Source organism: Perognathus longimembris, chromosome 18 (genome assembly GCF_023159225.1).
Source record: "Perognathus longimembris pacificus isolate PPM17 chromosome 18, ASM2315922v1, whole genome shotgun sequence".
NCBI classification, from domain to species: Eukaryota; Metazoa; Chordata; class Mammalia; order Rodentia; family Heteromyidae; genus Perognathus; species Perognathus longimembris.
This window is the reverse complement of record NC_063178.1, coordinates 22,822,245-22,847,265: the sequence shown is the minus strand read 5'-3', so window position 1 is coordinate 22,847,265 and position 25,021 is coordinate 22,822,245. Positions and strand designations below refer to the sequence as shown.

Sequence of the window (25,021 nt, the reverse complement as noted above, 5' to 3'; positions counted from 1 at the left end):
CATTTTAATATAGGTGTGTATGTATACATATATATGTATTCATATATATTTATATATGTGAGATTCACCGAATCTGTATAAATTAGCTGTCTTTTAAGTGTTAACATAAATCTTAGTTTCCATCTTGATATTAATCTGTTAATATAACTATTTTGAGTAGTTTTTATACTGAATTTTATGTAAAGTAATCCATTAATCTTCTTTTCTTTGTTTTTAATATGTAGACATATGTTCCATATCGAGATAGTAAAATGACAAGAATTCTTCAAGATTCATTAGGAGGCAACTGTAGAACCACCATTGTAATTTGCTGTTCTCCGTCGTCATACAATGAATCTGAAACTAAATCTACACTCCTATTTGGTCAAAGGTTTGTTGTTAAGAAATATAGAGCCTGCCAGGAGCCATCGTCTCATGCCTGTAAGCCTAGCTACTTAGGAGGCTGAGATCTTAGGAACTTCCATTTGAAGCCAGCCTGGGCAGAACAGTCCCTGTGAGACTCTTATATTTCCAGTTATCCACTCAAAAGCTGTTAAGTGGTGCCGTCGCTCAAAGTGGTAGAGTGCTGGCCTTGAGCATAAGAGCGCTAGTCCTGGATTCAAGCCCCATGACCAACAAACAAACAAAAGAAATATAAAGCCTAAAATATAGGCAAACTTTTTGTATAATAAATTTATTAATGTCAGCTGTTCAGATCAGTACCTATTTTTAATATGCTAGACATTCTGCTTTTTAATTGAGAGTTAATAGGTGCATAGTTTATTATGCTTACATTGTTCTCATACACATTAAAGTCATTTGTTAATTTCAATCAGATTTGTATGAGAATTTTCAATTCATCATTAATAAGCATCTGAATTATATATGATAAAAGCCTTGCAAATACAATCCATTGTTAAGCCTGGTTCAAAAATTTATAAGAAATGGTTAGTCTATGAAAATCAGTCATACTACTTTACCTAAGACCTTAAATCATAATTTATTTTCCTAATTCAGCCTTGAAAATTGAGAAAATGCATGCTCTGGGTTTTTTGTTTGTTTCTTTTTCTGTCTTTAGTGAGGTGTTGTTGGGGTTGATTCAAACTCAGGTGGTTATAAGAAAGCACTATACATAATAGCTTTTAGACTTTAGTCTGAGAGAACTGGACAAAACCCAGAAAATTGAGCTATTAACATTATACATTGTACCTGTCAATCAAAAGTAATTTCAGTTGCATCCATATTTTCCAATTTTATCTCTTAGGGCCAAAACAATTAAGAATACAGTCTGTGTCAATGTGGAGTTAACTGCAGAACAGTGGAAAAAGAAGTATGAAAAGGAAAAAGAAAAAAATAAGACCTTACGAAATACCATACAGTGGCTTGAAAATGAACTCAACCGATGGCGTAATGGTAATTATTTAAGAAACTTAGTATTTTTATTCAGTATAGATTTAGGGCTATTTTATGAACATGATATTTTGATATGAATGTAAGTGAAAAAGCATATCCATTTTCAGTTTTTACGTGTTTTCAGAAAGTTTTGTTTTCCTGAAATAAAAAAGTTTAGAGGCATAAATACCAATTTGAATGTTATGCCATAGCAATGTAGTTATGTTAGGAAGACGCAATAAAATGAATTTCAAGGACAAAACTGAATCATAGTTTCCAACATTTGGAAGACAGAGGCAGGAAGATTCTAAGTTTGAGGCTATCCTGGGCTGCCTAATAAAAAACCCTGTTTCAAAAGTCTCCTCAGGGAGAGGGCAAATAGAAAGTTGATTAGAGTTACTGAAATTGAGTAAGAGAGAAAGTAAAGTGTTGAAGTAGATTCATTAGCAATCATCCTCTGCAGAAAAACCAATTTGTAAAACTTCTCCCTTACAAAATGACTTTGAAAGAACTAAAAGTACTTTGAAAGAACTAAAAGTAGGGGGCTGGGAATATGGCCTAGTGGCAACAGTGCTTGCCTCGTGTACATGAAGCCCTGGGTGCGATTCCTCCGCATCACATATATAGAAAAGGCCAGAAGTGACACTGTGGCTCAGCAGCAGAGTGCTAGCCTTGAGTAAAAAGAAGCCAGGGACAGTGCTCAGGCCCTGAGTTCAAGCCCCAGGACTGGCAAAAGAAAAACAAAAGGAGAGAACTAAAAGTAGGTAAGAAATCAATCTTAGTATGTGCTTATACTATAATAAAATAGTAAAAAGAGAGTGAAGTGGATAGGAAGGGCCATTTAACATTACCCATGTCAACCCATCCCCAAGCCAGCTTAGTGTTCAGGAAGAAAGAGAGATGAGCACAGGCCTTGGACCCCACCAATGGGCAGGCTCCTACTGCCCAGACTTGAGGCAGGTACTCACAGACTGAGCTTTCAGAGCTGCCTCAGTGCCTAGTGGGACCCTGCAGTCCCGTCCTGGGCTTTTCACCTGTGAAATAGACTCAATCTCCCGTGTCAGCAGTTGTTGGCTCTGGGCAGGCCTTAGGGCTCCCAGACATCTATCCTGCCGGGATCTCTGGATGGGCTGACTGGCTTTCTCATACAAACTTAATTTGCAGAGTAGAACAAGTCGTTAACTTCAAGTTGGAACACATCAAAACACACTCATAGGGAAATGTGGCATCCTCAGACAAAGTGCCATTACCTGACCCAAAACAAATGGAGATGAGTGTGTTTCTGAACCTATGAGAATTTCAGGAAAATCCAAAGACACTAAGTGACCAGAATGGGAAATTGAATTGAAACCAAGTAGGAAACACCAGCAGCGGAAAAAAAGACTCTGTGAATTTAAAACCGATTATTTGAAAATATATAGCCAGGACAAAAAGGAATGAAGTCAAATAAAATTGAAATTCGTTTGAGATATATGGATTTTTATTGACATTTTATTGTTGTATTTCAGGGGAGACAGTGCCCATTGATGAACAGTTTGATAAAGAGAAAGCCAACTTGGAAGCTTTCACAGTGGATAAGGATATTACTATTACCAATGATAAACCAGCAGCCACAATTGGAGTTACCGGAAGTTTTACCGATGCTGAAAGAAGAAAGTGTGAAGAAGAAATTGCTAAATTGTACAAACAACTTGATGACAAGGTATTCATTATTTGTTCTAGGTCTGGAATGTTTTGAATGTTAGGACTTCTAATGATCTATGTACAACTTCCTTGGTTTCTGTTAGCTTTTTTTTGGCGGGGGGACCTTTTGTGCCCAATGCTAATGCTCTACTACTTGAGCTATAGCTCTGCTTCTGGTATGTTGGTGGTTAATTGAAGAAAAGAATCTCATGGACTTTCCTGCCTGTGTGAAGTCCTATATTTCATGCCTGGCACCACAGGAAGGGAGAGAGGGGAGGGACTGAGAGAAACTTTCTGAAGAAAATTTGATGCAATGGCATTTGGACTGTGGGGTCTGATATCCTAAGAAAAGATAAAAGAAGAAGAACAGAATATGTCTCTTAAATCATTAGTCTCACTCATGTGAAAAATAACGTTTTGGACTTAATAGAAAGAAGGGAAAGGCAAGTATGGTACAGTCTAGGAGAAAATAACTTTTTAAAACGTATTTTAAGCAGAGATGGCTTATATGAAATGTTTTGTATCTGATTTTCAGTAATAGCTTTCAACATTTTTTTCTTTTTAACATTTAAACGCTTAATCAGTTGTTTTTTAAAAATAAGTTTTCCTGTGCATAAGTGAACTACCATTATTGATAACTGAATTTCTTCTGTTTGAAAATTTTCTGAAGAGATTAACCTATTTTGAATTTGGAGAAATTATTTGAGCTATTTGTGGGCTATAGTAATTTCAGAATTTGTGTGAGAAACAGTTACTTGAATGCCTTAAAATTTTTAGGATGAAGAGATTAACCAACAGAGTCAGCTGGTGGAGAAACTGAAGACACAAATGTTGGATCAGGAAGAGGTATGTTTAACTGTTTTTTATAATGCATCCAAAAATGTTTTGTTACTGTCATTTAAAGATTTAAAAAAATCTGTAGATCCAAGAATTTAAAATTATGTGACTATGTGCATGCCTTGCGTGGCTTTCCTGAGGTAAATCATGGATGGAAGCACTCATTAACTAACTTCCTCTTACGATATTTTTCCATTTTAATTTTGCTTTGTTTTTAAATTGGAATTTCCTCTCTCCTGGAGAGAAGAGAACTTTTAAGAAATATTTTTACCAGATGTGGTGTATACACGTAATCCTAGCACTCAGGAGGCTGAGGCAAAAAGCTATATGTTAAACAAAAAATTTTTATTTTGGGGGGCTGGGGATATAGCCTAGTGGCAAGAGTGCCTGCCTCGGATACATGAGGCCCTAGGTTCGATTCCCCAGTACCACATATACAGAAAACGGCCAGAAGCGGCGCTGTGGCTCAAGTGGCAGAGCGGGAAGAAGCCAGGGACAGTGCTCAGGCCCTGAGTCCAAGGCCCAGGACTGGCCAAAAAAAAAAAAAAAATTTTTATTTTGGTCTGGGGATAGTATAAGAGTTTGAGCTCCCATTCACTCTGCTTGCTTGCTTGGATGCTGCTCTGTACTTTAGCCATGCTTCCTGTTTTGGCTTTTGCTAGGTATATTTTTGTTTTTGTTTTTGTTTTTGCCAGTCTTGGGCCTTGGACTCAGGGCCTGAGCACTGTCCCTGGGTTCTTTTTGCTCAAGGCTAGCACTCTACCACTTGAGCCACAGCGCCACCTCTGGCCGTTTTCTGTTTTCTGTATATGTGGTGCTGGGGAATCAAACCCAGGGCTTCATGTACACGAGGCAAGCACTCTTGCCACTAGGCCATATTCCCAGCCTTTGCAAGGTATTTTAAAGATGGAATCTTAAAAGACTTTTGTGCTCAGTCTGGCTTCAAAATGCTATCCTCTGGATCTCAGGATCTCAGTCTCCCGAATAGCTACGATGTAGACTTTAGCCATCAACACACAGCCAAAAACTTTGAGCATCAATCTTTTTTTTTTTTTTTTTGTCATGGTGCTTGAACTCTGGGCCTGGGCCAGCTCTTCAGCACAAGGCTAGCACTCTACCACTTGCGCCACAGCACCACTTCCGGCTTTCTGGTGGTTAAGTGGAGCTAAGAGTCACAGGACTTTGCTGCCCTGGCTGGCATTGAACTGTGATCCTCAGATCTCAGCCTCCTGAATAGCTAGGATTACAGGCATGAGTGCCTTTCTGCTGGACTTGTAAAACCTTTTTATATTACTTAAAGCAACGTAGAATGTTGTTTGTGTCTTAACTTTCAATTCTTAACCTCCTCCTAATGAAAAATACTTACACACATATATTACTATGAGCATTTTCTTTTTTGCATTACTAGCAGTTGAACCTAGGGTCTTGTGCATGCAGGCAGTGTTCTACCATAAAAACTTTTATGTTAAGCTAGGTGCTGGTGGCTCACACCTGTGTAATCGTAGCTGAAAAACTGAAAAACAAAAAGCCAGCTTTTATAGTCCCTCATTTACTTGAAAACAAGATGCAAGTCTACAAGAATTAAAGACTTGTTAAAAAAAACAAACCCATTAGGGCGGGGAATATGGCCTAGTGGCAAGAGTGCTTGCCTCCTACACATGAAGCTCTGGGTTCGATTCCCCAGCACCACATATATGGAAAACGGCCAGAAGTGGCGCGGTGGCTCAGGTGGCAGAGTGCTAGCCTTGAGCGGGAAGAAGCCAGGGACGGTGCTCAGGCCCTGAGACCAAGGCCCAGGACTGGCCAAAAAAAAAAAAAAAAAAAAATCCCATTAACTTTAATTGTATTTTTCAGTATGACTTTTTATGGGAATGAGAATGTCATGAATAAAAAGCACTTTTTAGGGTTAGTCATGTGGCATAGTGCTTGCCTAGCATGTACAAGGCCCTGGATTTGATCCCTAGCACCACAAAATAAATTTTAAAAACTCTTTCATAGTATCTACCCACCTCCATTGTGTTCATTTCTGCAGTCTTTCCTTTTGAGACAAGCACTCTTGCCACTAGGCCATATCCCCAGCCCCCAGTCTTTCCTTTTATTTCAGATCTTCCATGTCTTTCTTTTCCCATCTCCTATTTTGGTCCCTCATTTTTCTCACTCTGTATGGTAGAAGGATAATGGGAAAAAAATGGTCCCTAAGTTTGTCCATCCTCAGTGAAATTAATCCTGCCATTTCATCTTCATACTTACATAACTAATAGGACATTTTGGGTTGTGTTGGGCTTTTTTGTTTTGTTTTGTTTTGCTGTTTTTTCCTATATACTATAGGATATTTAGCATCCCTGATCATAAATGATATTATTACCCATAATGAACATCCCACAGATTTTCAAATAAGAACATTCCTACACATTTGCAAATGTCTGTACTAAAAGCTATTGATCTGCCTATGGCTCAAACCTGTAGTCAATCCTAGCTACTCAGGAGTCTGACATCTGAGGATCGCGGTTTTAAGCCAACCCTGGCAGGACAGTCTTTGAGACTCTTTATCTACAATTAACAGCTAAAAAGCCAAAAGTGGAGCTGTGGCTCAAATGGTAGAGCCTTGAGCAAAAAAAGCTCAGGTATAGTACGTAGGCCTTAAATTTAAGCTGAAAGACTGGCACCTAAAAAAGAGTCACTGACTGGATGATTGCAGTAGCTTCTTGACCAGTCTATTCTCCATTTCAAATTTGATGTGCTTAGACACAGCGCAGCTGCCCTTTGTTGTCCAAAGTAAACCTAAACATCTAATTTTTTCCTTTTTTTTTTTTGCCAGTCCTGGTGCTTGAACTCAGGGCCTGAGCATTGTTGCTGGCTTCTTTTTTTGCTCAAGGATAGTACTGTACCACTTGCCACTTCCGGCCTTTTCTGTTTATGTGGTACAAGCCACAGTGCCACTTCAATCAAGCTTTTTCTGTTTATGTGGTGCCAAGGCATCAAACCCATGATTTCATGCATGCTAGGGAAGCAACTCTACCGCGAAGCCACATTCCCAACCCCTAAACTTCTAGTTTCCTGTTTGTCTGAGCCTTTTTAGTAATTTTCACCTGACTAAAATCTACCTATCTTAGTCAACTTTTCTCTACTCACCAGAAACATCCCCTGCCTTTATAACTTACATTCCACCATGCATTGGCCTTATCTAGGTTCCGGTCTTATTTTACTAGACTCCTCAAAGACAAAATGTTAACTTCCATTCTATCTCCCCCAGTGCTTGTGTAATAAGTATTCAGTGAATCAGTTGAATGAATGAATGTTAATCACTAGCATCCACATTTTGTTCCTCAGTGCTTAGTAAATGATGCATTAGATGCGTTGTAAAAAAATTTTTTTTGATGAAAATACATATTTTACTTTTTCTTACAGCTTCTGGCATCTACCAGAAGGGATCAAGACAATATGCAAGCTGAGCTGAATCGCCTTCAAGCAGAAAATGATGCCTCTAAAGAAGAAGTAAAAGAAGTTTTACAAGCCTTAGAGGAACTTGCTGTTAATTATGATCAGAAGTCTCAGGAAGTTGAAGACAAAACCAAGGAGTATGAATTGCTTAGTGATGAGCTGAATCAGAAATCGGTAAGATACAGATTCGTTTTCCTTAATACTTTAGCATAATCAATGTTAATTAGAAAGTTACTTAAGTTATTTCTAAATAAGCCTAAGATATTGATAGCATCATTTTTCCGGATAGCATCCAGACTTATGCCTTAACTTCAATTATCCTGTATGAAGCCTGTAGCTGAAGGAAGAGGGTTCTATTTTGGTCCCTGAAGGTCTATTAAGGTGTACTTTCAGGACTAATTGAAAAAAAATTTGTCTTTTTTTTTTTTTTTTCCATTCCTGAGCCTTGAACTCAGGGCCTGGACACTGTCCCTGAGCTTCTTTTGCTCAAGGCTAGCACTCTACCACTTGAGCCACAGCACCACTTCCAGCTTTTTCTACTTCTGTGGTACTGAGGAATCGAACCCAGGGCTTCAGTCATGTTAGGCAAGCACTGTACTGCTAAGCCACATTCCCAGCCCCAGATTTTGGCTGTTCTTAATGATAAAGGGAAAAAGACTAAAAGCTCCTAGTTTTTACTCTTGGGTGATGATTATTCAAAAAGCTTATTATATATTATATTATTATATGCTATGATTATTCAATAAATAAACACATAAAAAGTAACTTAACTGAAGTATTTAGAGTAGTTATAGGACATATAAGCATGTAATTTGTAGTCTACCACCTGGAATGGTGCCTTCCCAGCACAATGTAATGGGATCTTCTGTGGTTCTCTAATATGTGGAGATTTTTATTTACCATTCCTTAGGGCAGGGGCTACCAACCTCCAGTAATGCCAGAAATAGTATATAGCTATAATTGTTTCAATGTCACTATTCTTAGGTTCCCATTTAGAAATCAGTCAGTACCTGGAGTTGCACTCAGATTGAGTACCCAACACCTATTTTCCAAACTTTGTACTTGTCTAAGGGAAAGCAGTCAGCCCTGTGAAATAGCACTGTTAAATGGTTTCCTTCCCCTGATGAGTTCATTTCCCCTATTTAATAACCAAAGTTAATAGCTTGAAGTCAGTTTAATACCATGGATATTAAAGACATCGTTATAGAGTTCCTAAATTGAATTGTTAAACCTAATTGTTGTTTAGTAGGTAGAACAGTGGCAACATCAGAACTCAGCAAGCTGGTCCTTGTCTAGTAGTTTCAGTTTCTAAAGACATAAATGTGTCCTGTTGTGGAGGTGAAATCAGCACTACCACAATTGATATGAATTAGAAACCTGGCATTCAGTATCTTAAATGCTTAAACAATATTAGAGAAAATGTCTGGCAGTTTTCAACATTATGGTAGAAGCTTGCAGTGTTATGAGAATTGCAAGAAAGCTAGCATCCTATTCTAGATTAAATTGGATGAACATACTGATATTCCAAAATTTCGGGAAATTACTAGCCACCAGAAGAAACAAATTGAAAGGAAGCTTATTGTGGGTTCACATCTACAATCCCAGCTGTGTAGGATGACTTAGATAATAGGATCATTGAGGTTAGGCTGGGGCAGGTTGAGACAACTTACTAGAAAAATAACAAAAAGAAAATAAAACTCTATACTACAAATGCAAGGGCTGAAAATGAAAAAGTTGTATTAAATTGCAACTTAATTTAAAGAATGAGCCAAATTGGGTTGGACTTTTCAAAATTTGATGGCTTTTACTGTAGATTCACAGTAACTGAGCTCAGTAATGTTACTTCATTGCTAGCTCCTGTACAGTTGTTGAAACCATAGTATCACAAGTCGTATTCCTTAGTGTGTGGATTCTTTTCAGTGAGTATTATATAGAAAGTAAATGGAGAAAACTTAGCTCTATTCTAACATTAATTTGTTCAGATTTAATTTCCAAAGGTAAACCAATATAGCAATAAGTAATAGCTAATTAATTTTGAAATTGCCATTTCTTGACAAAAAAATTCAATCTCAAGAATGCAGTGCAGTGGGCACAGACCACCTACTCTCTGTGTGTGTTTATGTGGTGTGGTGAGAAGGGAAGTACCTGTTTTGGATTTAAAGACTGTGAGAGTTCTACCACTTGAGCTACACCTCCAGCCCCTGCATATCTAGTCTTTGTTTTGTTTGTTTGTTTTTGTTGCCAGTCCTGGGGCATGGACTCAAGGCCTGAGCGCTGTCCCTGGCTTCTTTTTGCTCAAGGCCAGCACTCTACCTCATGAGCCACAGCTCCACTTCCGGCTTTTTTCGATATATGTGGTGCTGAGGAATCGAACCCAGGGCTTCATGTATACAAGGCGAGCACTGTACCACTAGGCCATATTCCTAGCCCTGCATATCTATTCTTAATAGACTGCAATATGGCTACTTCACATAGTGTGTGAAACCTAAAATAGTTTTTAAGCTGGAGTTGGGAGCTGGCCCCAAAATTCAGTCAATAGATCTCTTGATCCCATAAAGGCTAGGTGACAAACTTGAGATCCTCAGGAGTATTTGAATTGCATTTCATCTGTTCTTCTCATTTCAGGCAACTTTAGCAAGTATAGATGCTGAGCTTCAGAAACTGAAGGAAATGACCAGCCACCAGAAGAAACGAGCAGCTGAGATGATGGCGTCTTTACTGAAAGACCTTGCAGAGATAGGAATTGCTGTGGGAAATAATGATGTGAAGGTAAGTAGAACTAAATATTAAGTGAATATTCAGCTCATAAGTTTGATTACTACTTATTTTCATAAGGCTCAAAGGTTTGCATTTAGAAATTATCTTAATGTTATTATGTTAAGTATTTGTAATATTGTCGAAGTAGTTAAAGGTAGAAAGTTATAAATAAACTGGCCTGTGCTTGCTTTAAATTTTTTTGAAGGAAAAATAATGAACACTGAATAATGCTTCTTTAAAAGTTTTAATATGCCTTGTTTTGTTTGTTTTATTGTGGTTTTTATGTTGTCCAGACTGGCCTTATAATGGGCTCAAATGACCAACGTGCCTCAGCCTCTCACGTAGCCGGAGACACCAGTCATATTCTGCTGTGCCCAACTTCCTTCCTCTTATTTTCCCCTGTATCTTGCAGTTGATGCTGATACTGGTTATGCCAGCATTGCGTATGTGTAAACTATTGAGCGAATCTTAACTGCAGAAGCATGCACATACTTTTTGTTTGTAGAAGCCAGGATTCTTGTAATTCTATAATTTCTTCACATTGACTCACCTTTGAAACAGAGGAACTAAACACTGGGTGATGTAACTATCTGTCTGAATATCCTGCCCTACCCTTTTTATGGTTATATGGAATACAAACATACATGGGAATTGTTCCATCTTTGGATGGAAAAGTAAATTTACCTCATATCACTAAGCACTAGAAAGGGGATGTTCAGTTGCTTTGCAGATTTATTACCTTTTTTTTTTTTAAGGAAAAGTTTTATGTTCATTTAAGCAGAAAAAAATGATGAAGGTAGAAAAAAGACAAACAGTAGTTTTGGCTTATATGTTGTCACATGACCAGGGACAGAATACAGGTTCCTTGACACTTAAACTGCTTTGATACTGCACCTTTCTAATAGTTTGGAAACAAGTCAGTCTTTCAAGTCGGTATTGGGAAGTAAGGGTGCTTAGCCTTTTGTCCTTGACATGTAGCTCTTTTTCTGTTGAGCCTTACTTTTTTCCTTACTTTTACAGTTTATAGATTTTAATACATTATAGTTCCATCATCACAGTGTTGAGAATGGTTTACCACCATAACAAATCTGTGCTTTACTACACTATTCCCAAGCCTTTGTCACTGATACTTTTACCATCTCTGTAGTTTATCCAAAATTCTGTATTGTTGAAATTAGACCGTATATAGTCATTTCAAACTAGCTTCTTAGCAGTATCTGTTTATGGTTGATTTTTTTATCTCTCATTTGTTTAATATTCTGTCTGGTATATGGCTTTGAACTCAGAATCTCCTGTTTGTTCAGCTTGCTTGCTTCATCAGCAGGCACTCTGCTGCTTGAGCTTCACTCCAGCTAGCTTTTTGGAGATGTAGTCTCATAGGCTTTTCTGCCTGGCTCGGCTTTGAACCATGATTCTCAAGATTAATCTCAGCCTCCTTAGTAGCTAAGGTTCTAGCAGATGGTTTTGAGATTAATTCTTAATATGTAGCCCAGTCTGACCCGGAGCTCATTTTTAGTCCCTGCTGGTCTGGTTCTTGTGATCCTGTCCATTGTGTAGCTCAGGCCTGCTGCCACCCCTCAGATGCTGAGATCACAGGAGCATGCCACCAAGCCAGCTGTTTAAAAAAACTCCCAAGTGGCCTTTCAAAGTGACTAGCAGTTGATATTCCTTCCAGTGTTTAATGAGAATTGTTGGTTAATTCTCAGTAGCATTTAGTGTTATGGTTTTTTGGTTTTTGTTTTTGTAACCGTTCTTCTAATATTTTATTATTTTAATTTGCAGTTTGGTTGTGTGGTGTTGAGATTTTGGAGGGGTGGGTATATGCCTTGGGTATATCTTTTTTTTAATCAAATACTGTTTTTCAATATTTCTCCAGTCCATACTGGATTGCCTTTTATTTTTCCTCTTAAAAGTGTATTTTGTAGAACAGAATTTAATTTTAATAGAGTCTAACTTACTCTTTTTTTTTTTTTTTTTTTTTGGCCAGTCCTTGGCTTGGACTCAGGGCCTGAGCACTGTCTCTGGCTTCTTTTTGCTCAAGGCTAGTACTCTGCCACTTGAGCCACAGCGCCACTTCTGGCCATTTTCTATATATGTGGTGCTGGGGAATCGAACCCAGGGCTTCATGTATAGGAGGCAAGCACTCTTGCCACTAGGCCATATCCCCAGCCCCTTACTCTTTTTTTTAATGAATTATGCTTTTGGTACTATTTTAAAAATTTATCACCAAAATAAGATTTTCTTCTTTTTTTTGCATTTACATTTAGGTCTGTTGGAGCTAATTTTTCTGTAAAGTCTGTGTCAAGATTCATGGTTACTTGTGGATGTTTTGTTAGAGCACTGTTTGTTGAAAAGAATATCTTTCTGCACTGAATTACCCTGGCCCTTTTTTTAGAGATCGGTTGATAGTGTATTTATGTGGGTCTATTCCTGGGCTCTGTATTCTGTTCCATTGACCTAGTTGTCTTGTGTACTATACAGTTGTTGCCCTTATCCACAGTTTGGTTTTACACAGTTTTAGTTTCTATTGTTGACTATGGTATGAAAATAGTAAATGGAAAACCCCAGGAACAGATCATGTACACATTTTTATGGTCTATTTAGTGTATTATAGTTATTAAAATTCCTATTTTAGTAGATGTTATTGTTAATCTCTTAATATGCTCAAGTTAAACTTTACAGGTATGCATAAGGAAAAGACAATGTCACAAGTTTCAGTACTACTCAGGGTTTCAGGCAGCCATGGAACAGTTTCTAGGGATAAAGGAAATTTTGACTGCTTTGATTCTTGCAGTAAATCTTTACCATCATTCGTTAGTATTGTTGGGTTAGCAATTTTGAGTTCTCTGTCCCTGTATATAAATTTCAGAACTAGCTTTTCAATATTTACAAAGCAACTTGCTGTGATTTGGGGATTACATTCTTTCATGCTTTTTAAAAAAAATTTAATGTCAAGGTAATGTACAGAGAGGTTACAGTTTACATACATAAGGTACTGAGTACATTTCTTGTCAAACTTGTTAATTCCTCTCTCATTTTCTTCCAACCCTCCTTCCATGCTGTTTTCTTATAGATTTTTACATACTAGGTTTATTACCTTTGCATTTTTGTTTGTTGGTTTGTTTTTGTACTAATGTAAGTGAAACTTTGATTTTTGTGGTTCAGGTGTTTGAGCGCACTGCTTTCAGTATGCTAATAACCACGTGCTCTGCTGCTGAGCTTCAACTCCAGCCCCTGTGTTTATTCTCCAAATTAAGTAGGATTACTCATTATTGGTTGACTTTGTTTTTGCCAGTCCTGGGGCTTGAGCTCAAGCACTGAGCACTTTCTCTGGCTTCTTTTGCTCAAGGCTAGCACTCTGCCACTTGAGCCACAGCGCCACTTGTGGCTTTTTCTATATATGTGGTGCTAAGAAAGCGAACCCAGGGCTTCATGTATGCAAGTTTCAGGAGTTTTTCTTGAGGATCATATCATCAAGAAATATAAAAACAGTATATCTACCTTCCTAAACTCCATTCCTCATTGATTTCTTTTCTCTTGGGTGGTAGGGGTAGTCATTGAGCTAGAGTCTCATTATGTAGGTTAGAATGGCTTCAAATTTGTCATCCTCTTATCTCAACATCCCAAGTGCTAGGATTACAGGCGTATGCCAGATGCCTGGCTGGCATTGAATGCTGTGGAATTTGTAATGAAACCCATAAAAAGGCAAAGAAGACATAGTTCTTCCTTGCTGAGCTTAAATTAAATCACCCTTCCACTTTTACCTAAATACTTCTTACTTGCTCAGTTTTAATCTGAACTTGTACACAGTTCTTGTGAAAAGGAAATCCAGCCATTGAAAAGAGCATAAATCCATTCGTTTAAGTTGTAAAGTAGGAAAGGCAGGCTAGGCCTAGTAGTGCACGTCTAAGTACTCAGGAGTCTGAGGCTGGATAGTTTTGAGTTCAAGGCTAGCCTGGGCTGCCTAGGAAAAACCTGTTTCAAAATGAGAAAAAAGTGGAAAAGGGTAAAAAAGTAAGCTCTATTTAAACTTTACTAAAATAATAATAAAATGTAAATTACAGACTTCCTTTGAATGTATTAAAATGTATTGTGTTAAAACATTTCCTAGGCTAATTGGGGGTAAAGCACTGAATACGTTTCAGTTTTTGCTTCATTTGTTTCTCACAGCAGCCTGAGGGAACTGGCATGATAGATGAAGAGTTCACTGTTGCCAGGCTCTACATTAGCAAAATGAAGTCAGAAGTAAAGACAATGGTGAAACGCTGCAAGCAGTTGGAAAGCACACAAACAGAGAGCAACAAGAAAATGGAGGAGAATGAAAAGGAGTTAGCAGCATGCCAGCTTCGTATCTCTCAAGTGGGTATTTTAGAACATTTCTTCATTCTTGAAGTAGCCATATGTAAATTTATTACAAAGGCTTTTAGAAAAATAGGGTACTCAGTTATTTTCAGCAATGAAATAAAAAGCTTTATTTAGTTAAGTTGTCTTCCCGGAGCAGTTGCAGTACAAGAGCTCAAGTGATTTAATTGGATTATATTTGCTAGTGTGTGTGTATGGTCAGTGTAGAAATTTGCTAAATAGATGTGACTTATGTGAATGGAAAAGTGCCATAGTGGGGAACATTTTCCAGCTTTGGCTGGTCCGTTATTTACTCTGATAGGAATTGACCAAGGAGTAAAAGGAATAACAGCGATAATGACAGGAATATCCTCAATACCATAAGCCTTACTGCCTTCATCTATAAGTGGCAATGAACTATAAATATTGAAAAATTTTTTAAAAAATTTAAGTCTGGCCCCTAAGCACTTTAGGATAAAAGTGCCTTCATACTTACTGTGTACATACATATTATGTAAGCAATAAAAGTAGCTTCCTTTCAAATATTCCTAACAAAATGTGTGTGAGATACATTTCCCACCTCACGTTAGTACATTTTTTCCAAAAGCATGAAGCAAAAATCAAATCACTGACTGAATACCTTCAAAATGTGGAGCAAAAGAAAAGACAACTGGAAGAATCTGTAGATTCCCTTGGTGAAGAATTAGTTCAGCTTCGAGCTCAAGGTATTGGCTTCATTCTTTTGTGCCTTAGTATAGTTGTTGTTCTCCTGTATTCACACGGATAGAAAACAGGAATGTGTGTGGCTTTGAGGTGGTTTTTTTGTTTGTTTGGTTGGTTTTGTTTTTTTTTTGGTGCTGTACTGGGGCTTGAACTCTAGGACTGGAGCTCAACCTGAGTCATGAATGGTAATCTGTCACTTGAGCCACACCTCTCTCTATTCCAGCCTTTTTGCTGGTTAATTGGAGATTAGAGCTTCAGATTTGTCTATTCTGGCTTTGAACTTCTAGTCTCAGATCTCAGCCTCTTGATCACCTAGGACTATAGATCAAGCCAAATGATGGCATCTTGGCTTGAAGTCCTTTGTGTGTGTGTGTACATGTGTCAGTACTGGAGCTTGAACTCAGGGCCTGGGTACTGTCCCTAAACTTTTTTGCTCAAGGTTAGTGCTCTACCACCTAAGACAGCTCTACCTCTGACCTTTTAGTGGTTGATGGGTGATAAGAGCCTTAGGGACTTTTCTGCCCAGGCTGGCTTCAAACAGTGATCCTCAGACCTCAGTCTCCTGAGTAGCTGGGATTACAGGCATGAGCCACTGGTGCCTGGCTCTGAAGTCCTTGTATAATTATGCTTGAATATATAAATAGTGAAGTTGGGAATTTCCCACAAAACTGTTGTGTGTGTGTGTGTGTGTGTGTGTGTGTGTGTGTGTGTGTGTGTGTGTGTGTGTTTGTCTGTCTACTCCATGCATGGGTATGTACATGTAAATTTTAACATAGGGCTTTTATATGAACACTTGCCTTATGATACTAAATGTTCTAGTCAACATTGTCATTGAACTTGGAGAATACTGCTAAGTAACCTACTTTTTCATAAAACTTATTTGCTTTTTTGGTTTATGTGAAGAATAAGGCTTATTTATTTTGCTGCATTTGTCTTTTTTTTTCTCAAACAGAGAAAGTCCATGAGATGGAAAAAGAGCACTTAAATAAAGTTCAAACTGCAAATGAAGTTAAGGTAAGTTAAGAGATTTAATGACTTTCATCCATCATTATTAATTTTTGTTAATCTGACTTTAAAATCTCCATTTTTACTTCCCGTATTTTAGCAAGCTGTTGAACAGCAGATCCAGAGTCACAGAGAAACTCACCAAAAACAAATCAGTAGTTTGAGAGATGAAGTTGAGGCAAAGGAAAAACTTATAACTGATCTTCAAGAGTAAGAATTTTACTTCTTCATGTTGAAATTAATTTAAATAGATTGGGTAGGAAGAAACAGTAGGTTACTGGTAGATAGTATTGTCTTATTTGAAACTTGCCAGCAGAATGAAATGATAGTTTTTGGCTTGGAAAAGTATTTTAACATTGATGAACAGAAGTTGTAAGTTATAGGTCAGATTTTTGACAAATGCTTTTAGGCCATTTAGTTTAAGTTCTCAGCAAAAGTAAAAAGTAAAACTCCAGCTTAAACTCATTCTCACAAATAGTTATCAGAGTTTTAAAATCATTTGAGAAAAGGGTAGTTGGAAATTGTTAATTTTACATTTTAATAGATGTCATCTTAAATTATCTTGAAGCCATTTACTTTACAGAATTATAGAGGTCTGTAATGATTTGAGTAAGAACCAGGAGATTTAAATAAAATGATAAAATTTGGAATATAGATCTCATTGTTAATACCTAATAATAGGAAGTAAGGATAAGGATTCTAGGAGTAGCTGCTTTCAGCCAGACTACTTCCGATGTTTTGATATAAAACCATTATTTTATTCTGCTCCTAGAATCCTTCCACCTTCCATGGGGATGAGAAAAGAGGCTTTCATTTGATGTTTAGAAGATGAAGTTAAGGGTTCAAAAAATTTTGATGAGGCATTCAGAAAACTAAAGTTGAGCTTGCTTTTTTTCAGCCAAAACCAGAAAATGGTGTTAGAGCAGGAACGCCTAAGAGTGGAACATGAGAAGTTGAAAGCTACAGATCAGGAAAAAAGCAGAAAACTACATGAACTTACGTGAGTATTTTAACTGTATTTTAAAAATAAAAAATTGAGCCATTTCCCTCAGATGCATCTGTCTTCTGAGTTGGTTTGATTCATATATGAAAGTTGAAGTATGTACTTGTCTTTCAGTGATGGTTCAGATTTAGATGGCTGCTGAATAGAGAGTGTCGTTGTGTACTTTCACTCATTTATTGAGTTTAGTACCCAGTTTTCCAGAATCTGAGTAGAGGAAAGCTTGTAATGATCAGTTTTCATGTGCCTTAAATTACAAACAGACAATATGTACGTAAACTTGTGGGATGGTTGCACCTGTAGTGCCAGTTCAGAGTGGATTCTGTAAAGATTCTCCAGAGTCAGTGAGGACGTAGCTCAGTGTAGCCGAAGTGCTGGAGGCCCTGCATTCAGTCCTCAGCACTGGAAAAAATAATCTGCTGTGAGTGTACTGTAGTTTAGTTCAGTATAGGTTTAATGTAAAATGCTTTAGTCTTTGTCAAATGATAATATCTGCAATCCCTAGTTAGTATCATTTTAGATAAAATGTAGTATATAATATGGCATATTTAAAAATGAAAGTATAAATCACTCCTTACTCCTTAAATTTTGCTAAATACAGAAATCTTCTCCATCAAAGAGGGATTCATCTAATAAACTATTTTCTTTTTGGCCAGTCCTGGGCCTTGGACTCAGGGCCTGAGCACTATCCCTGGCTTCTTCCTGCTCAAGGCTAGCACTCTGCCACCTGAGCCACAGCGTCCCTTCTGGCCGTTTTCCATATATGTGGTGCTGGGGAATCGAACCGAGAGCTTCATGTGTAGGAGGCAAGCACTCTTGCCACTAGGCCATATTCCCAGCCCCCTCTAATAAACTATTTAAAAGGAGATGACAAGGCATTAAAGATTACAAGAGGAAACTACTGATTAAATATAAATTCTTTCATTTATTTAGGTCTAATTATAGTTATTAAATTATTTCCTTATAACTTCACAAGAGAAGATATAAAAATGGCAAAGAAACATATGAGGAAATGCTTAACATCCCTGCTAGTAAAGGAAATGCAAATAAAAACAACCCTGAGATACCACCTCACCCCAGTTAGAATGGCCTATACTCTGAACTCAGGAAACAACAAATGCTGGAGGGGCTGTGGGGAAAGAGGAACCCTTCTCCATTGTTGGTGGGAGTGCAAATTAGTACAACCACTTTGGAGAACAGTATGGAGGTTTCTCAAAAAGCTCAATATAGACCTACCCTGTGACCCAGCCATACCACTCCTAGGCATCTATCCTAAACAGCAAAATCCAAGATATCAAAAAGGCATTTGTACCTCCATGTTTATCGCGCCACAATTCACAATAGCTAAAATATGGAAACAACCCAGATGCCCCTCCACAGACGAATGGATCCAAAAAATATGGTACTTATACACAATGGAATACTACATAGCAATTAGGAATGGTGAAATACTGTTATTCGCAGGGAAATGGTCAGAACTCGAACAAATAATGTTGAGTGAGACAAGCCTAGAACACAGAAAACAAAGGGGCATGATCTCCCTGATATATGACTGTTAACAAAGGGAGACGGAGAGACAGTAGAGACCAAGTCTGTGAATACTGTATATGTTCTTGATACATTGTATATTGCATATATGTCAACCTGACCTAGACAAGGGATAGAAAAATAGGTCGTAAGATATCATAAGAAATGTACACACGGCCCTACTATGTAACTGCACCCTCTTTGCACAACACCTTGTAAAAAAATTTATGTCCAATTAATAAAAAAAATAAAAAATAAAAAAAATTATTTCCTTATAGAAACGAAATGAGGGCTGGGAATATGGCTTAGTGGCAAGAGTGCTTGCCTCGTATACATGAAGCCCTGGGTTCGATTCCTCAGCACCACATGTATAGAAAAGGCCAGAAGTGGCACTGGGCTCAAGTGGTAAGAGTGTTAGTCCTGAGCAAAAAGAAGCCAGGGATAGTGCTCAGGCCCCTGAGCTCAAGCCCCAGGACTGGCAAAAAAAAAAAAAAAGAAAAAGAAACGAAATGAACATACTTATATATATATTCTTCCACTTTTAGGGTTATGCAAGATAGACGAGAACAAGCAAGACAAGATTTGAAGGGTTTGGAAGAGACCGTGGTAAGACAGTTGTGAAAATAAGTGGGATTGGGAGTGTTTTTCCCGTTGTGGTTATTTTGAATTTGAAGTCTAAGTTGCAAAACTGTTTCTGTTCTTAATTCAAGGCAAAGGAACTTCAGACTTTGCACAACCTACGCAAGCTCTTTGTGCAGGACCTAGCGACCAGAGTTAAAAAGGTAATAGAAAATACCGATGTGATATTTATAGAAGTACTGCTTACTTTTGTGTAATTCTTTGCACTTACAAATGAAATGATTATGTGACGTGTCATTGTCCATGTAGTTAACTTGGTTTTCATAGTATTGTTACCCTTTTTTCCAGAGTGCGGAGATTGATTCTGATGACACTGGAGGCAGTGCTGCACAAAAGCAAAAGATTTCTTTCCTTGAAAATAACCTTGAACAACTCACTAAAGTGCACAAGCAGGTAATGAGGAGTATATTTTGTGTTGTCTATATAACATTGTAAAAGTCACAAATTTGAGGGTAGATAGTATTTTTACCTTTTTTTGCTAGTCCTGGGGCTTGAACTCAGGCCTGAGCACTGTCCCTGGCTTCTTTCTGTCAAGGCCTTGGTGCCACTTCAACTTTTTCTGTGTGTGTGGTGTTGAGGAATCAAAACCAGGGCTTCCTGTATGCTAGGCAAACACTCTACCACTAGGCCACATTCCCAGCCTTGGAAAGTATTGTAATCCTTTAGAGTTCTAAGAAATTTTTATGGCCTGGGCCATTCTGTTACTTTATTAAGCAGTTATGTAAAGAAAGCTACCAGTGGGCACTCATGGCTCACATTTGTAATCCTAGCTCCACACGAGGCTGCGGTGTGGAGTTGAAAGCCTGCCAGTAAAGCCCAGGAGATTGCATCTTCATTTAACCAGCAAGTTGGACTATAGAGGTGTAACTCAGGTGGTAGAGGGCCAGCTGAGCAAGCGAGCTGGGCCCGTGTGAGGCCTTAAGTTTATTTAAACCCCTGTACTGTTTGGGTCTGGGTATATAACAAGAGAAAACCCCAAAATTAGCAACTTGTAGTGAACTTACTATTTTTTTCTTTCTGTTGTTTTGAGACAGGGTCTTGTGTTTAGTTGAGGCCAGCCTCAAACTCCTGATCCCCTTCCTCTCAAATAGGGTGTTAGCGTGCCCAGCTGGAAGTTAGTATTTTAACCATCTTATTATCATAAAAGACTACTGAAAACATTCTTATTTCCTCTATAGGATTTCTGATAGGTTTTCTTAATTTGTTAATAAGTTGTTGTACTCAAAATACAGTTTTTTTTCTTTCTTTTATAGCCTCTTTTACATTTAATTGCCCACTGTTTGAAGTATATGATAAGGCAGTTCATCTTTTTTTTAGGGTAATACTATTATGAATTATTTGGCTAGTTTTAAACCTGGTGTTGATACTAGAGTAAAGATTAAGTCCTTTTTCCTTTTCTTGTTTTCAGCACTTATTAAGGAGTTGTGTTTGTGTTTTTAACATGTCTAAAAGTATTTTCATTTTCTCCAGATTCGTTTTGTAAGGATAATCCTGTGCTTAAGCACTGTGTTCTGGTTTACTGTCTTTGCCTAACAGGGAGAAAAAATGTGCTCTGTAAAAAATTTAACACCTATCTTGCTATGCATCTGTGTGATACATATGAGTATATATGTTTTTCCATGTTGCTCCTAAATTGGAAAACCTTAACAGACAATATTGTTTTACTTCTTTGCTAAAGCTAGAATCTTTGTTTTCTTTGTACATCCTTAGTTGGTACGTGACAATGCAGACCTTCGCTGTGAACTTCCTAAGTTAGAGAAGCGACTGAGAGCTACTGCAGAGAGAGTGAAGGCTTTGGAGTCAGCACTGAAAGAAGCCAAAGAAAATGCATCTCGTGATCGCAAACGCTATCAGCAGGAAGTAGATCGTATAAAGGAAGCAGTCAGGTCAAAGAATATGGCCAGAAGAGGGCATTCTGCACAGATTGGTTAGTAAGCATGCTAAAGCCTTCAAACCACATTTAGTTGAACATTATTTTAATTTCACAACTCATTGCCATGGTGGTGTGTGTCTTTATTTTCAAAATTACCAAAGAGTGACACTGTTAGGAAGAGAGAAATTGAATGATGCCTCCTTAACAGAGCAAGTAAGTAAACAACCAGATATGCAAGCAGGAATGTGAGGGTTAAGAGAAACTATATACAGCAACATTTTTAAAGAAAAAAAGTAAAGTGCATGAAAATAAATCATCAGCAATGAATTGATAGATTTAGGGGAAAGAGATTTTAGGGTTTAAGCATCAAGTCCTGGAGAAAAGAGTGTAGCCAAAAAGGCCAGCGTGAAAAAAAGGCAAAAAACAAAAAAAATTCAGAATTGTTCACAGATAAAAAGAGATGGTCGTTAGAGTCACGTGTTCAGCTTCATTCTGAGTCGGTCTTTGTTTTCATATTAGCTAAACCCATTCGTCCCGGACAACACCCGGCAGCATCTCCAACTCATCCCAGTGCAATTCGTGGAGGAGGCGCATTTGTTCAGAATAACCAGCCAGTAGCATTGCGAGGCGGAGGAGGCAAGCAAGTGTAAACACACATACTCACAGGTTTGTACTTTCAATCTGGCTTTTGAATTATAGTTGTATGTTGAAATACTTAGCCACTGGTTGGTAAATAGATTTTAGATTTTTAAAATTCTCATGTTAGTGATTTATTTATTATTGTAATTATTTCTGGTGGTATCATACTGTGGCCCAAACTCACGGCCTGGTACCTCCTAGGCTAGGCAGATACTCTACCACTTCAGCTATGCCCCAGCCCTGTTTTGTTATTTTTATTTTATTTTTTTTTTAAATTTTATTTATTTATTTATTTATTTTTTGCCAGTCCTGGGGCTTGGACTCAGGGCCTGAGCACTGTCCCTGGTTTCTTTTTGCTCAAGGCTAGCACTCTGCCACTTGAGCCACAGCGCCCCTTCTGGCCATTTTCTATATATGTGGTGCTGGGGAATCGAACCCAGGGCCTCATGTATATGAGGCAGGCACTCTTGCCACTAGGCCATATCCCCAGCCCTGTTTTGTTATTTTTAAAGTGTTGTACTTTGTGAACATAGCTTTTCATGATTTCTTCTTTTAGTCTTTTTTCATGGTTCAGATAATACTGTGCATTCAAATTTGTGTTCTATTTTAGAAAGATTGCACAAAATTGCATATTAGTCAGAAGTATTGTCTGGTTGCTTCCTTGCCCTCATTGAATATTCATAAGGGGTTTTTTGAGTGCCAGTTCAGGGGCTAAAACTCAAGGCCTGGGTGCTGCCCCTGAGCTTTCTTGCTTAAAACTAGCACTCTTACTACTTGAGAGAACTCCACTTCCACCTTTTTTTGAGTGGTTAATTGGAGATTAAAGGAGAGAGATTTTCAGAGCATACATATTGTTTCTTTTTAGAATTTTTCATATTTCTATCCATTTGCAATTTTGAACTCAGACCTCATTCACAGAGAAGTTAACCAGGAACCTTGTTAAATAAATATAGGTAATCCCAGTGTACTGATGACAGTCTGGGAAATAGGAGGGAGGCTAACCTGGCTATCTTAGGTTTACAAGATTGGGAAATTATGTAGAATATGATTGCAGGCTATAAGTGTGGTTTAAATGGTAGAGCACCAGCCAAGTGATAGAGCCAAGCAAGTGCGAGGCCCTCAGTTCAAGCCAGGCCCTAAGTTCCAGCCAGCCCCTAATAGTTCCCCAGAAAAGTGTAAAGTTTGTATACACACTTTAAGTACACAATTAGACACTTAGACAATAATAATACACAAATGTGTATATGTACACATATAAAGCTTATAGGTTTGTTTTCATTGCTGATCCAGACTATAGTAAATCTGATTTTTAAAAGTTTTTCCCAGTTGGGGCTGGGGATATGGCCTAGTGGCAAGAGTGCTTGCCTCGTATACCTGAAGCCCTGGGTTAATTCCCCAGCACCACATATACAGGAAATGGCCAGAAGTGGCGCTGTGGCTCAAGTGGCAGAGTGCTAGCCTTGAGCAAAAAAGAAGCCAGGGACAGTGCTCAGGCCCTGAGTCCAAGCCCCAGGACTGGCAATAAAAACAAGTTTTTCCCAGTTTATCTTAAACCATTATTGATGACAGAGTATTAATTTGCAAAGCTAAATACTTGAAAAACTAAATATAAAGCTATATAAAAAGGAATTTAAATTTCTTCTTTTTTTTTTTTTTTTTGGCCAGTTCTGGGCCTTGGACTCAGGGCCTGAGCACTGTCCCTGGCTTCCTTTTGCTCAAGGCTAGCACTCTGCCACTTGAGCCACAGCGCCACTTCTGGCCATTTTCTGTATATGTGGTGCTGGGGAATCGAACCCAGGGCCTCATGTATACGAGGCAAGCTCTCTTGCCACTATGCCATATCCCCAGCCCCAGGAATTTAAATTTCTTTTTAAGGATTAAGAAAAACATTTCAAGTCACTGAGTTTGTTTTGGGGGGGGGTAACCATTAATAATGCTAATTCATGCCTTTAGTTTCTCATTTTATGGGGTAAGTCTTGTCTTACATGATATTGTGAATAGATTGAGTTGTGCTGAATGTTAGTATAAATAGGCACTTCAATGTAGGATAACTACAGGTAATAACTACTATAAATATTCACTGTTCAGTATCACTTTTTCGATATAGATATTTCTCTTGTTTATCCCTATCTTCCCATTGTAGTCATCCAGTACTCCATCTTCTTCTTCTTTTTTTAACAGCTACCACGTATGTGACAGCTAGTTTCTAGTTAGGTTTTTGTGATTTAAGAATGTCATGAATTACTGTCTACTGGTTTAAAAAATAGGCCATTGTTTTATGTTGTAAACAAACAAATAGAATCCACACACCTGCTTACCAAAACTATTAGGGAAGAAAAAGACACGTGAAGGGTTTTTTGTGTTTTTTTTTTTTTTTTTTTTTTTTTGCCTATTGTAGGGATTGAAACTGATCTGGGTCTATAGGGCGCTATCCCTACCACTTTAAGCCACAGCTCCACTTCCAGTTTTCAGGGATTTAACTGGAGATAAAGAATCTACAGACTTTGCTGCCTGCCTAGGCTGCCTTTGAACTGCAGTCCTCAGATCTCAGCCTCTTGAGTAGTTAGGAATACAGGCATGAGCCACCAGCACCTGGCTTTATCTTTTAAACATTGTTCTACTCATGAGTAGTTCTGTTTATGAGGCAGATAAAAAGATAAATCATTTAATATTGCTATTTATTAAAAGTTAGAAAGTGGTCAAAGCTATCATCTGAAACGTTTATAAACTATTGGCATATTTAATTTCCTTGTTTTTCATTCTTGAAGTTGTAAAACCGAAAACAATTTGTCTGCTTTCTTCTGTTTTCAGATGTTGGAGAGTAACTGAAGTATGAAGAGGACATAGTATCAAACAGCCATTCAGTGACTGTAGCCTCTACCCACCATGGGATTGTGGAATTATAACTTTTTTTTAAAAATGTATAAATTGTACCTGGCCTGTACAGCTGTTTCCTACCTACTCTTCCTGTAAACTCTGCTACTTCCCAACATCACTAGAGTGCAATTTTGGCATCTTAGGAGGGGGAAAAAAATGACAGTTTACAACTGTGGCCCTATTTATTACACAGTTTGTCTTTTGTGTCTTAAATTTAGTCTGTACTGTGCCAAGCTAACTTTACCTTATAGGGCTATGCTTTTTGTATTTGCTTTTGTGTGTTTATTTTTAATCTCAGTTTAAATTAG

General features: G+C 37.9%; 1 protein-coding gene across 1 annotated transcript in view; it reads left to right on the top strand.

The window, feature by feature from the left end:
- Nucleotides 1-24,748, top strand: part of Kif5b (kinesin family member 5B) — a 44,460-nt gene extending 19,712 nt beyond the window's left edge. The window contains exons 10-26 of the mRNA XM_048367381.1: nucleotides 225-370; nucleotides 1,244-1,392; nucleotides 2,880-3,073; nucleotides 3,832-3,900; nucleotides 7,300-7,506; nucleotides 9,958-10,101; nucleotides 14,260-14,448; nucleotides 15,038-15,155; nucleotides 16,106-16,167; nucleotides 16,259-16,368; nucleotides 17,057-17,158; nucleotides 19,231-19,291; nucleotides 19,396-19,467; nucleotides 19,613-19,717; nucleotides 21,035-21,251; nucleotides 21,717-21,863; nucleotides 24,648-24,748. Of these exons, the coding sequence (XP_048223338.1) occupies nucleotides 225-370; nucleotides 1,244-1,392; nucleotides 2,880-3,073; nucleotides 3,832-3,900; nucleotides 7,300-7,506; nucleotides 9,958-10,101; nucleotides 14,260-14,448; nucleotides 15,038-15,155; nucleotides 16,106-16,167; nucleotides 16,259-16,368; nucleotides 17,057-17,158; nucleotides 19,231-19,291; nucleotides 19,396-19,467; nucleotides 19,613-19,717; nucleotides 21,035-21,251; nucleotides 21,717-21,847 (2,076 nt within the window). The 3' untranslated portion in view covers nucleotides 21,848-21,863; nucleotides 24,648-24,748. The remainder of the gene's footprint in view (nucleotides 1-224; nucleotides 371-1,243; nucleotides 1,393-2,879; nucleotides 3,074-3,831; nucleotides 3,901-7,299; nucleotides 7,507-9,957; nucleotides 10,102-14,259; nucleotides 14,449-15,037; nucleotides 15,156-16,105; nucleotides 16,168-16,258; nucleotides 16,369-17,056; nucleotides 17,159-19,230; nucleotides 19,292-19,395; nucleotides 19,468-19,612; nucleotides 19,718-21,034; nucleotides 21,252-21,716; nucleotides 21,864-24,647) is intronic.
- The last annotated feature ends 273 nt before the right edge of the window (nucleotides 24,749-25,021 follow it).